Raw genomic sequence first — 12,605 nt, forward strand, 5'->3', positions numbered from 1 at the left:
TATAATTTAGGTTTTTAGTAAATTTGCTCTTTTTTTTTAAATATTTTACCTACTCATGTAGAATAATGTACTTTGTGGAGTTAGAGATATTAATACCTGTTTACTTATATCTGAATATTATCCTGGGATTAGGTTTGGGAAGTCCGGGGGGGTGGGGGGTGGGGTTTTTTTTCATATAGCATTGTGTAACACTTGTGATTTTTTTTTTTATGATGAAAAATAATAAAAATCTTTAAAGAAGAAAAGAAAGAACTGGAGAAGATAACAAAATACAAAGACCTACAAATAGAAATAGAAAGACTGTGGCAAAGGCAAGCAAGGGTAGTACCAATAGTAATAGGCGCCTTGGGTGCAATCCCAAAACAACTGGAGCACCACTTGAACACCATTGGCATTGACAAATTCACCATTAATTGCAAAAGGCGGCCTTACTAGGAACTGCTTCCATCCTGCAATGATATCTGTAACACCATCAAACATCCACATCTGCCTATCCCAGGACCTTGGTAAGGACTCGATAGGTAGACAAAAATGCCAAATCCAGTCTGAACATCTGGCTGACTGTGCAATGATCAATAATAATAAAGTTGGAAGGGACCTTGGAGGTCATCTACTCCAACCCCCTGCTCAGGCAGGAAACCCTATACCATTTCAGACAAATGGCTGTCCAGTCTCTTCTTAAAAACTTCCAGTGTTGGAGCATTCATCACTTCTGGAGGCAGGTTGTTCCACTGGTTAATTGTTCTAACTGTCAGGAAGTGTCTCCTTAGTTCTAGGTTGCTTCTCTCTTTGGTTAGTTTCCATCCATTGCTTCTTGTCCTGCCTTCAGGCACTTTGGAGAATAGCTTGACTCCCTCTTCTTTGTGGCAGCCCTGAGATATTGGAACACTCCTATCATGTCCCCCCTCGTCCTTCTCTTCATTAAACTAGACATACCCAATTCCAGCAACCGTTCCTTATATGTTTTAGCCTCCAGTTCCCTAATCTTTGTTGCTCTTCTCTATACTCTTTCTAGAGTCTCAACATCTTTTTTACATCGTGGTGACCAAAACTGGATGCAGTATTCCAAATGTGGCCTTACCAAGGCATTGTAAAGTGGTATTAACACTTCATGTGATCTTGATTCTATCTCTCTGTTAATGCAGCATAGCACTGTGTTGGCTTTTTTGGCAGCTGCAGCACACTGCTGGCTCATATTTAGGTGATTGTCTACTAGGACTCCAAAATCCCTCTCACAGTTACTACTATTGAGCAAGGTACCACCTATACCAATGGAGGCAACACTTTTTGAGACCGAGTGCCCAAACTGCAACCCAAAACCACTTATGCATGGCCACCAAGTGGGCGTAGCTATGTTAGTCATGGTAGCGTGGGTGGGCATGGCCTGGGTGGGCGTGGCCACCTCGATGTCGCTCCTGGGGAGGGATGCCTGGGGGGCCCGGGGAGGCAGGATTGGGGGAGATCCAGGGGTTCTCTGGCGGGTGGGGCAGTGGGTAGGAGGCTCATCCTGCAGGGTGAGGTGAGGCAAGGGAGAGGGCAGGGCAGGGTGCCAATTGCCATGGGGCAAGGCGAGGCGAGGCAGGGGCTGGGGCTGGTTGCAGACAAAGGGGGGTTCCAATGAGGAGGAGGAAGGGGGTTTAAGCAAGCTTAGCAACCAGAGTGGGGATCCCCCCCAAACAAACGTGCTTCGTGGGTAACCTCAAAACACGACAGAAGAGACCAAAACCTGCTGCAATCACCCAGCAGATGGGAGGGGAATAAAAACCAAACAGCCACCCCCTGGAGAGCTCCGCATGTGCAGAGAGCGCAAATAGCTGCACATGCGCAGAGAGCGCAAATAGCTGCACATGCACAGAGAGCACAAAGAGCTGTGCATGCGCAGAGAGTATGAAGCGCTGCGCATGCGCAAAGAGGAGGAGGGAAGCAGCTTGGCCCAGCAATGGCTCACATGCCACTAGGGACGGCGCCGCGTGCTGCCTATGGCATGCGTGCCATAGGTTTGCCACCACGGACCTATACTATACCTGTACATTTGTTTTTTCTTGCCTAAATGTAGAACCTTAGTTTTCTACATTGTGAAAGGGAGAGGTTTCTCCTTGTGTTCCCATATTGCTTTCATCATTCTGACAAGCCATAGGCCCACTGTGTGGGCATCCCTACCAGCCAAGGCCATTAATACAGATAGTGGCAACATGAGGTCCATGGGGCCCACAGATTCCACTTTGGCTCCCATTGAGATTCTTGCCTTTTAAGATACTTGCAATTAAAATACAATTGGGAAATTAGCATTTTGCAAAACAGAGTACCTAATATATGTAGCATTATCTTTTCAGTATTTTCAAGAATGAAAAATGATATTCTCTATCCTTTATTTCAGAATGAATTTATCCTCCAAGGATTTAAAAAAAAGGAAAGACAGGAGTGAACCTTGTAAAGGCAAGAGATAAACTTACCTGTTGTTTTCTGATAAATGAGTATTTTACAGAGGTGTGAAAGTCTAGCTCCAGATTATTTTGTTTTCTATCAAGAAGCTCCAGATTATTTTGTTTTCTATCAAGAACCAATGTCTGGGATTGGTTCATTTATATTTTAATTCTACTCATTAATATCTTAATTCCAGACTCCTATACCAAATTTAATGGTTAAAAAACTCTAATCCATTAAAATAATAGGATTTTTTTAATGCAATAAGATGCTGGTACTCACACGAGCTCCTTTTTCTGGGAAACATTCACAGCCCCCACTGCAGTCTCTCCCTGCACATGGTCCAGTATAGGACTTTCCTCCCTGAAAAACATGAGACAGATTCAAAATTTCAATAAAACCAAAAATAGGGAAATAAATTAAAAATACAACTGAAACAGGAATAGATTTAAATGACAGCATACAAATACAGGTAGTCCTCAACTTATGGCCACAGTCGACCCCCAAATTTATGTTTCTAAGTGAGAAATTTGTTAAGTAAGCTTTGCCCCATTTTACGACTTTTCTTGCCACAGTTATTGAGTGAATCACTGCAGTTATTAAATTAGTATCATAGTTGTTAAGTGAATCTGGCTTCCCCATTGACTTTGCTTGTCAGAAGGTCACAAAAGGGGATCACATGACCTCAGGACATTGCAACCGTCATAAATGTGAGTCAATTGTCAAGCATCTGAATGTAAATCACATCACCATGGGGATACTGTAATAGTCATAAGTGTGAAAAATGGTCATAAGTCACTTTTTTCAGGGCTGCCTGTAATATTTATTTGACAAGAAACAGATAAAAACATTACAAAGATTAATCCTGAGATAAATCTAATTTACATAGCCAGAAAACAAACTAAGCACTGTCAGAAAAAAAAATCTTAAATTGCCCCTCTAGTGACATCACTGGCTCATGACTAGTAATTGGCAGCTTAACAATTAGTAATACTGCCTGTCCATAAATATTGCCCTCTCCTGTTAATAGTGAACCTGATGCTTAAAAGCTACATACATAAGCATACAACACAGACCATACTGATCTCATGTGTATCCTGACATAATTGTGTAAATGACTATGTAATTTGAGAGATGTCATGATTCTGCTTACACTATCCCAGCCAGAAACCAGGGATATAAACAATAATTTCTTACAAAAAATGCAGTTTCTGAAATCATGGAGCTTTGCCCATTTTTTCTACAAATCAGGTGGTCAGCCTGATCAGTATACAAAGCATAACAATTAAATTCTTGGGAACAATTAAAATGCAATTAATTAATATCCTGCCTTTCATTCAGTAGCAGATAGTGGCCTGTGATGGAATGTAGTCTGGAGTCATAGGAGGGAGGGGCTCTTTCTCAGAGGGCAAAGTGGAGCTTGGAAAATTGGTTGGCAGGAAGAGGGTTAAAACAGTCACTCCCTAGCAATTCACAGAGTATATCTAATAGTTATGCAGATAGTTGCTTTATTTTGAAAATATTTCTGTTTGTAGGTGAACAACAATAAAAAAAACTACTCAGAAGTGACTCAATGAGCCGTTCTTGGTTCTTTGGGCCTGACAATTCCATCCATTGGAGGGAGGGGTTGCCCCCATAATACCTCTCAACATCTCACCTGTGAGACAGGTGAATGTGAAGGGGCTGATTTAGTCTGCTCCCCCCCCCCCGCTTTGGTGGAAACAGGTGCCGCACAGAAGCCTATTTAGCATCCAGATCCAGGAGGTTCACCCACTCTAATTCTGCCCTTCAAGGAGACGGGCAACTTGAAAATAGCTTCAAAATAAAGCATCACTTCAAAGGTTTGCACAGTCATAGCACGAAAAATGGATGCACTTAGAGCAATCTTTACATAAATATAAACAGATATTACTACTTTGGTATCAACAAATCTTATTAGCAAAACTCATATTTTTGAAACCCTGGGAGATAATTAGCTATCACAAGGAGCTTAGAAGAGCTCTGCTAGATCACCTGCAATATTGATGCATTGGCAATTAACCAAATATAATCGGGAAGCTTATAGACATGGTCAGGAGGGGAAAAGCTTTTTTGCCACTATTGCACTGTGTGCCACTAGTGTTGTATGCTGCCTGTTATTCAAGAGGTAAGTAACTAGATACTTCACCTACTTATTAGAAGGTGATTAGGTAATTTACAGATGCTGATAGTTCTAGTAATATCTGCAAGGGAGGGAAATGACAAAAACAGTATTGCACTTCTGCAATACAATACAAACTCCACCTTCTCTTATTAAATCATACACATGTATAAATAGGATGCAGTATCTTTGTCACTTATCATTTATCTTGCAGACAACTCTGTATAGTCCTATTCTGCATGGATTGTCCAGTCTCCTTTTAAAATTCTCTCAATTAAACACTTTTTTCTGAGCAAGTGAGCACATCTGAAGATTCAATACAGGGATACAGCTGCCCATATTCTAATTTTTAAAGATTTAAATTTAAATTTTAAAGACCTATTTTATGACTCAGAGGAATTATTGGAAATAAAGATTATGCTTAAAGCTGACTTCTTTCATCATGTAACTCATAATTTATTTTCACTACCGTATATATACTTGGTCAAGAAAAAGAAATATTTTTGAACTGAGCTATACCCAAACAATATGTGCTTTTCAATAGTAATATGAATTGAATTAAATGGCTCTTACTCCTCAAGTACAGTATGTATGCTTGAGGCTTCTACATACACCCCATTAAACATACTTCCTGTTAAGTCCGGAGATAAATGGCGAAGGAGGCAATTCATGTTACTAAACAGATCTTTATTCTCACTCTGTCACAACTACCAACCAACAAGAGCAGAGGCACGCAGGCCTCTTTTTATACTCCCAGATCCCCGGGCAATCACAACCAATAGCAGGCAGTCTTTTCCCGCCTCGCGCATGCGCGCTAGGCCGGCACCACTCAGTCTGGTCCCGGGCAGCTTTTGCAATGCCCGGGACTCTTGCATCGTCCCGAGTCTGCTTCTGCAGGCTCAGGACACAACACCCCTCCCCCCTAGATAAACAATGCTGCGCCCAACATGTACGCCACCTCTGGTAGAGTATGTGTTTGCTAACTTTTGCATCAAATGCACAGAGTGTGGAAAGTATTGGTAGTGCTATTGTTCTGAGAATAAATGAGCCCAGACTCCTTTTTTTCCCTATGAGCTAACCAACCTGGACTTAACCCTTGCTCACCTCACGTAATCTGCAAGGTATTTGGGCGGGCCTTTGACCCGTAGCAACCTTCTCGGACCTGGGGAGATTGAATGGTTCCCTCCATTGCTTTCCACACTAGGTGAATTACACTGCGGCTGCCCTATGACTACTGCCTGACCTCCCTGCTCGCCTCCTAGGCTCAGGAGGCCAGGACTCTGCTGTTCTCCGTACCTGGTCGACCTGCCTCTTAGGAAGCTTTCTGAGCCCTCTGAACTCATCTCCTTGTTCCCTGAAGGGGTGTAATTTTCCTGGCTCCTTTCTGTAGTGATAGGGTCCAAGGATACCTCCCTGTTAGCCCTAATGCGTGGAGACTTCCTTCTGTGAGCCATTGCTGAAAAGGGCAAGTCCCCAAACTGTTGTGCCTGCTCTCTTGTATGCTGTGAGTTATGAAGATGCTCCCAGTCAGTCTCCTTGTCTGGAGTATTGTTGTTGAGTTGTGGATAGTGAGGATACCTCCGGTGTGACTCCCAGGCTGGAGTGAGTATGGGGGTGTATGTTTGCCCCCTGCCCCATGAATTCCTATTTGGAGCACTTGCGGCACTTGGGGGTTGAGTACCCATGGTGTCCTCAACAGCCAGTGTCGGCTGTTGATACTGATCCCCAGAATGCACTCCCCACTCCTCCCCCCCCAGAGAAGGCCGAGGAGAAAGACGAGGTGAGTCCAGCCTCACACGCAGCTGATCAATATGGCGGCAAAGAACGCGACCGTCGTCCAAGGACACCTCGTAGGACAGAGGCACTGAGACCTTGCAGACCACTGCCGGGACCCAGAGGTGTCCAGGCCCGTAATTCCTGGTCCAGACAGGATCACCCACGTGAAGGACCCATGGTGCGCGCGGATGGGACACCTGTGAAGCTACTCGCTCCGGATGCAGCCTGCCAATTTAGTCACAAGCCGGCAACCCCAACAGAGTTCAGCCGGGCACTTACCCGTGGCAGTGCACGGAGTAGTACGATGGGCTAGAAGGAAGTCAGCCAACCTGTGATGCCAGTTGCCATAAGTCAGTTTCTTGAGAGCGTCTTTGGTGATGCGGACCATCCGTTCAGCCAGACCGTTGGTGGAAGGGTGGAATGGAGCTGAAGTAGCGTTGCAAATCATGTTGGCTTGTAGGAAAACCTGAAACTCAGCAGAAGTAAATTGGGGACCATTATCCGACACCAAGACATCTGGAAGACCATGGGCAGCAAAAATGCTTCTCAACACCTGGATAGTCTTGGCAGTAGTGGTGGATGACACAGGAACAACTTCCAGCCACTTGGAATGGCTATCCACAACAACCAGGAAGAATTGCCCCTGAAAGGGCCCAGCATAACCTATATGTATTCTAGACCACGGAGTGTGTGTTTCCTCCCACCTATGAACAGGGGCCTGAGGCATTTCCGGCCTGGACTGCTGACACGCGTGACACCCATGTACCTGGGCCTCAATGGCTTTATCAATGCCAGGCCACCACAAATGGCTGTGCGCAAGCGCTTTCATCCTGACAATCCCAGGGTGACCCTCATGTAAAGAAACTAAGATTCTAGACCTCAATGAGGCCGGAATCACAACTCTAGAACCCCAGAGGAGGCAGCCATTGAACGTGGACAACTCGTGCCTCTTAACCCAAAAGCGTTGGAAATCCTCCTCTGGGCATCTGTCAGGCCAACCTGACAGCACCCATGTTAGCACGCGTCTAAGCATGTGATCAGTGGCAGTTTCAGCAGCCACATCCCTAGCGTTAAGGGGAGACTCCGGCAAATCCTGAATGGACAATATGTGCACAGCAGGAGCAGGAGCAGGCTCCACAGCAGGCAAGGGCAGTCTACGTAGGCCATCAACATGACCCATTTCCTTTCCAGGTTTGTGAACTAGTGAGTAGTCATAAGCTGACAAAAAAATGGACCATCGCAGCATGCGAGGGGAAAGGATGTGTGGGGTTTGTTTGGACATGGTAAACAACCCCAGCAAAGGCTTGTGGTCAGTAAAGACCGTAAAATGGCAGCCATAAATAAAATCATGGAATTTTTTAATTCCAGCCACAATAGCCAAAGCTTCCTTGTCAATTTGAGCATAGTTACGCTCAGCAGCAGACAATGTCCTAGAATAATATGCCACAGGGACCTGAGTCCCATCAGCCATCAGATGGCTAAGCACAGCTCCCACACCATAGGGGGAAGCATCACAAGCCAGACACACTGGTAACTTCTCATTAAAGTGAGCTAACACTGCATTGGATGTAAGCAAGGCCTTAACCTCATTGAAACTGGTTTCATGGACTTTGGTCCACTGCCAACAGGCATTTTTGTCTAAAAGTCTGTGTAGGGGCTCAGCAATAGCAGCTTTATGAGGCAGAAAAGCATGATAGAAATTCAATAAGCCCAAAAAGGCTTGTAATTCACCCTTAGACTTAGGGCTTGGGGCCTGCTGAATAGCTTTGAGCTTAGCATCAGAAGGGTGGATGCCCTGAGCATCTATCCTGAACCCCAGGAAATCAGTGGAATGGACACCAATCTTACACTTATCCTGTTTTAACTTAAGGCCTGCTCTTCGGAAACGAAGCAAAACAGCCCTTAACCTTTCTGCCAGCGTTTGAGATGAGTCCCCTGCGATGAGAACGTCATNAAAATGCCAGGGGCTACATTCACCCCAAACTGCAACCTTTTCACCTTGAAAGCCCCTCTGTGGGTAACAATAGTTTGAGCCTCTGTTGCTGCATCATCAACAGGCAACTGTTGATACGCTTGAGCCAGGTCAAGCTTGGCAAAAATCTTGCCCTCTTTGAGAGAAGCCAAAATGTGGCTCACCACAGGCACAGGATAAGTATGTTGCTGTAGGGCCTTGTTAAGTGTGCACTTGTAGTCTGCACATATACGAATGTCCCCATTTGCCTTTAAAGGCGTGACAATGGGAATTTCCCACGGGCTAGAGTCTACAGGCTCTAATATGCCTTGCTGGAGCAACTTGTCCAATTCAGCATCAATCTTACTCTTAAGAGCAAATGGTACTCTCCTAGGTTTAACCCTTATGGGCTGTACAGTTGAATCTAGCTTTAGTGAAACTGGAGGTCCCTTGTAGGATCCTAGCTCAGAGCTGAACACATCTGCAAACTCCTTGCAGATGTCTGCTAGGGTCTCCGTTTGCAATATGTGCAACCCTGTTACCTGGATTCCTAAGGCCTCGAACCAATCGAGTCCAATCAGACTCGTGCGCTCACCCCCAACAACCAGCACATCTAAGGGACCTTCAAAATCCTTATACTGTACCTTAAGGGTGGCCTCCCCTTTAACGCACACCTTGGAATTTTGAAAGTCAGTAAGAATTACATTAGAAGGCCTGAGCATAGTTCGCTGGCCAATGCTGCTGCAGATTTTGTGGAATGTGTTGAGGGAAATTATGGATAGGGCAGACCCCGTGCCCAGTTCCATAGACAATGGAACCCCTTGCAACCTTACTTTAAGGGACAATTTCTTTTTAAGGGGTTTGTGTGTGCCAATCCTTAATATATTTCTGTGTGTCGCACAGAAACCCACCCTGTTTTGGCTGGGGACCCTGGTACCTTTCAGATTCAATTCTTCCTTCGGTTGTACCTTCTGTCGACTCAGGCAAACAGCTGCAATGTGGCCTTTCTTGCCGCACACTCTGCAGATGGCGGAACGGAACCGACATTCCACCCGCTTGTGGTGACCTCCGCATCCGAAGCATCGAAGCTCAGCTGGGCCTTTGTCCGGACGATCCTTTGGCCTCCTCCTGGATGCTTGATAAAGCTTGTCCACTTCATCTTCAGGATCCTCTTCCGAGTCCTCCTGCACGTCCTCCTTGTGGATGGTTGCAGTCTCTGGAGCGCTTCGAGTGGGCCACAGATTCTTTACCGCTCCGCCTGCAGCTTCCTCTGCTGTAACCTCTCACAGAGCATCTTGGAAAGAGACATCTTCCTTAGCAATCAGCTTCTGGTGTAAGTCTCTGTTTCTCAGTCCGCATACAAAATGATCGCGCAGCCTTTCTTCTAAATCCTTGAACTCGCACGGTTTAGCTGCTCTTCTCAAGGCTGCAATAAATTCTTTTGCTGATTGCCCAGCTCGCTGATCTCTCAGTTCAAATGTGTGCCTCCACGCAATAACAGATTGCTTGGGCTGGAAGTGTTCTTTCAAAAGTTTCTTTAGATCAGAGTATGAAACAGCTTCAAGTGAGGCCGGGGCGACTAGATTCTCGGCAATCTCAAAGGCGTCTTGCCCACAAACGCACAACATTGTGGCAGCCTTTAGTCCATCTTCCCTTATCTGATTCACTCAGAAGTAAGTCTCCACCCTTGCAATGTAAGATTCCCATTTTTCCGGGTGAGAGACATCAAATTCAGATAAACGACCCATTTTCACCATGATCAAGGGACAGGGTTTTCTTCAGCTGCACTCACCCTCCAGCGATGCTGTACTGGCAGGATAGACGCTGATTTCAACGCCGTCGTCCCTCTTCCGGACTTCTTTTGGGTGAGTCTTTAAGCTTCCCTAGCTAACTAGACTATATCCCACCTTCGTTGCCAGTGTTAAGTCCGGAGATAAATGGCGAAGGAGGCAATTCATGTTACTAAACAGATCTTTATTCTCACTCTGTCACAACTACCAACCAACAAGAGCAGAGGCACGCAGGCCTCTTTTTATACTCCCAGATCCCCGGGCAATCACAACCAATAGCAGGCAGTCTTTTCCCGCCTCGCGCATGTGCGCGAGGCCGGCGCCACTCAGTCTGGTCCCAGACAGCTTTTGCAATGCCTGGGACTCTTACATCGTCCCGAGTCTGCTTCTGCAGGCTCAGGACACAACACTTCCCTCTGTGAATATCAGTAGTGACAAGCCTCTGTCCTCATGGAGACTTTCTGCTTGATGGAAGATTTTGATTTTCCTGAACCTTTACTTTACTGAAGAACCTCAATGGACAGCAGCAGCTTACCATTGCTAATATCCACTCTCTACTTCTGGAGGGCGAATCTAACTTGTTCACTTTCATCCTCTTGAAACACAGCTTCTCCCAATCTTTTGACACTTGGTTATTTGTACCTCTCTCATATTTGTTTGCTTTCAACACAATGTTCCTTTATTCTTTCTTATTTTCAGCAACAAAAGGAGGGAAGCACTGAGTATGATTTTATGGACTTCTCTTTCTGTCTCTCCCTTCCTCCCTTCTTCTCTTTCTTTTGCCAGACTTCAAAGTGATTCACAATAATAACAAGCAAGATGATGATAACTTTACATTAGAAAAGAATGAAGTTGCACTTGAAGGAACAGATATTACTCCCACCAAATATCCTAAACCAATGCCTAGGAAAAGAGCCAGGTTTTCAGGTCTCACTTGGAAGCAGGTTAGGGTGGGGGTTATACACATCTCCAGGGGGTGCTGTTCCAGATAGCAGGTACTATGACTTTTCTTAGCAAATGGAAGGCAACTCCCCTCTTCCATTCATATTTATTAGCAGGTAATAAAGTCATATTTCTGGAAAATGCACTGAAAGGCATTAGTAGATAAAATAAAAAGTTAATGTTATACGTACTGTACACACCCCAGCCAGATAAAGTTAAAATAGAAATGAAAATGTAGTTATATAAAACAATGGAAAGTTTTTTTTCCCTAATTCTATAGAATACTTTGAATGTATACATCTTATATTTAGCAGGTGTTTAAAGCTTCAGAATTCAGCATCCAAATTCATTTTAGGATTGGGATGAGGAGTTCCCATAGCCCACTCCCTCTCTCTAGGCTTTTTATCAATATGCTTGGGAGCCTAGATTGTTATCAACTAGTTAACTTCAAAATGTGGAAGGCGTCATTTTACAGTGGGCACTCTAAAGTGCTTCTATTTTGGGTTATGTAACAGATTAAGAATTGTGTTGATGTTAATTCCATCCCCTCCAGCCACTTAGATTAACAGAAATGGTTGGAACAATCATATGATTGTTTGGAGCCACTTATCACGGACACTAATAAATCTTACCCACCATTCTGAAGAACCCTGTCTACAAAGCTTAGATCTCAGTAGCTAATGGGAATACTCTTGAGGAGGAAGCATCAGAGGCAAGACAGTTTACTCATTCACCAAATTTATAAAGAATTCGTTGAAAGCATAAACTGATTGAATTGCTGAGCCCACAAGACAGAAAGAGGGAGAAAGATAATCCTCGTACTTATTTTGAAAAGGGTAGAATATGTAACCACCTAGTTTGGTTCCAAATGTTATTTCTGGTAGGAAGGAAGAACTCTGCAACTGTTCCTTCTCTGGCCAGAGGGATCTTCCCATTGCCATTATGTGCTTCCTGGAGAGGGGGATACAGGCACCAGTAGCTGAGACTAAAATGTTTTGTTTTTCAGTTCTGCAATCTCAGGGCAACCCTTTGCAATGTTTGAAAAGTGTCCCTGTGAAATCATATAATCTTCCTTCTTGATGAAACCAAATAAGCATAATGAAGAATTTGGCTATATTATCATGTTCTATCTCGTATATATCATAATTGTATGATTCACAAATATCAAAAATCACAAATTTGCAATATTATTCACAAATAATGATAGGAATAGTAAACCTTTTAACATATTTTGTAATTTAACATAATATATCTATACCCTATATATCATGTATTAAACTCTAAAAATCTTTGGGCTTAGTTCTTCAGTTGAGTTAAAAGTATTAAAGAGCAAGTCACACTGATTGGTATACAACACAACCTCCTTCTTGCCTTTTCAGTCCTTTCTGATACACAAAAGATGCATAAATTTTGTACAGCGGTATGTAGTGAATCTTGTGGTTTGTTCTGTGTACCAAAAATGCTCTTATCAAAGTACAAACAACTAGCATATGGAGCTTATAAACATCAAAACAGTAGACTTCCTTTATGTGAATTACACCATGTCATCTGGTCTGTTCACATCCTCTCTCAATTAGACACT

At 44.0% G+C, this 12,605-nt stretch overlaps 1 protein-coding gene across 1 annotated transcript in view; it reads right to left on the minus strand.

Moving 5' to 3' along the window:
• COL4A2 (collagen type IV alpha 2 chain) overlaps positions 1 to 12,605 on the minus strand; it is a 234,063-nt gene that overhangs the window by 173,027 nt on the left and 48,431 nt on the right. The window contains exon 4 of the mRNA XM_029283411.1: positions 2,707 to 2,787. Coding sequence (XP_029139244.1) covers positions 2,707 to 2,787 — 81 coding nt within the window. The remainder of the gene's footprint in view (positions 1 to 2,706; positions 2,788 to 12,605) is intronic.

Source organism: Protobothrops mucrosquamatus, unplaced genomic scaffold, assembly GCF_001527695.2.
Source record: "Protobothrops mucrosquamatus isolate PMUCROS unplaced genomic scaffold, P.Mucros_1.0 scaffold78, whole genome shotgun sequence".
Classification (NCBI taxonomy): Eukaryota; Metazoa; Chordata; class Lepidosauria; order Squamata; family Viperidae; genus Protobothrops; species Protobothrops mucrosquamatus.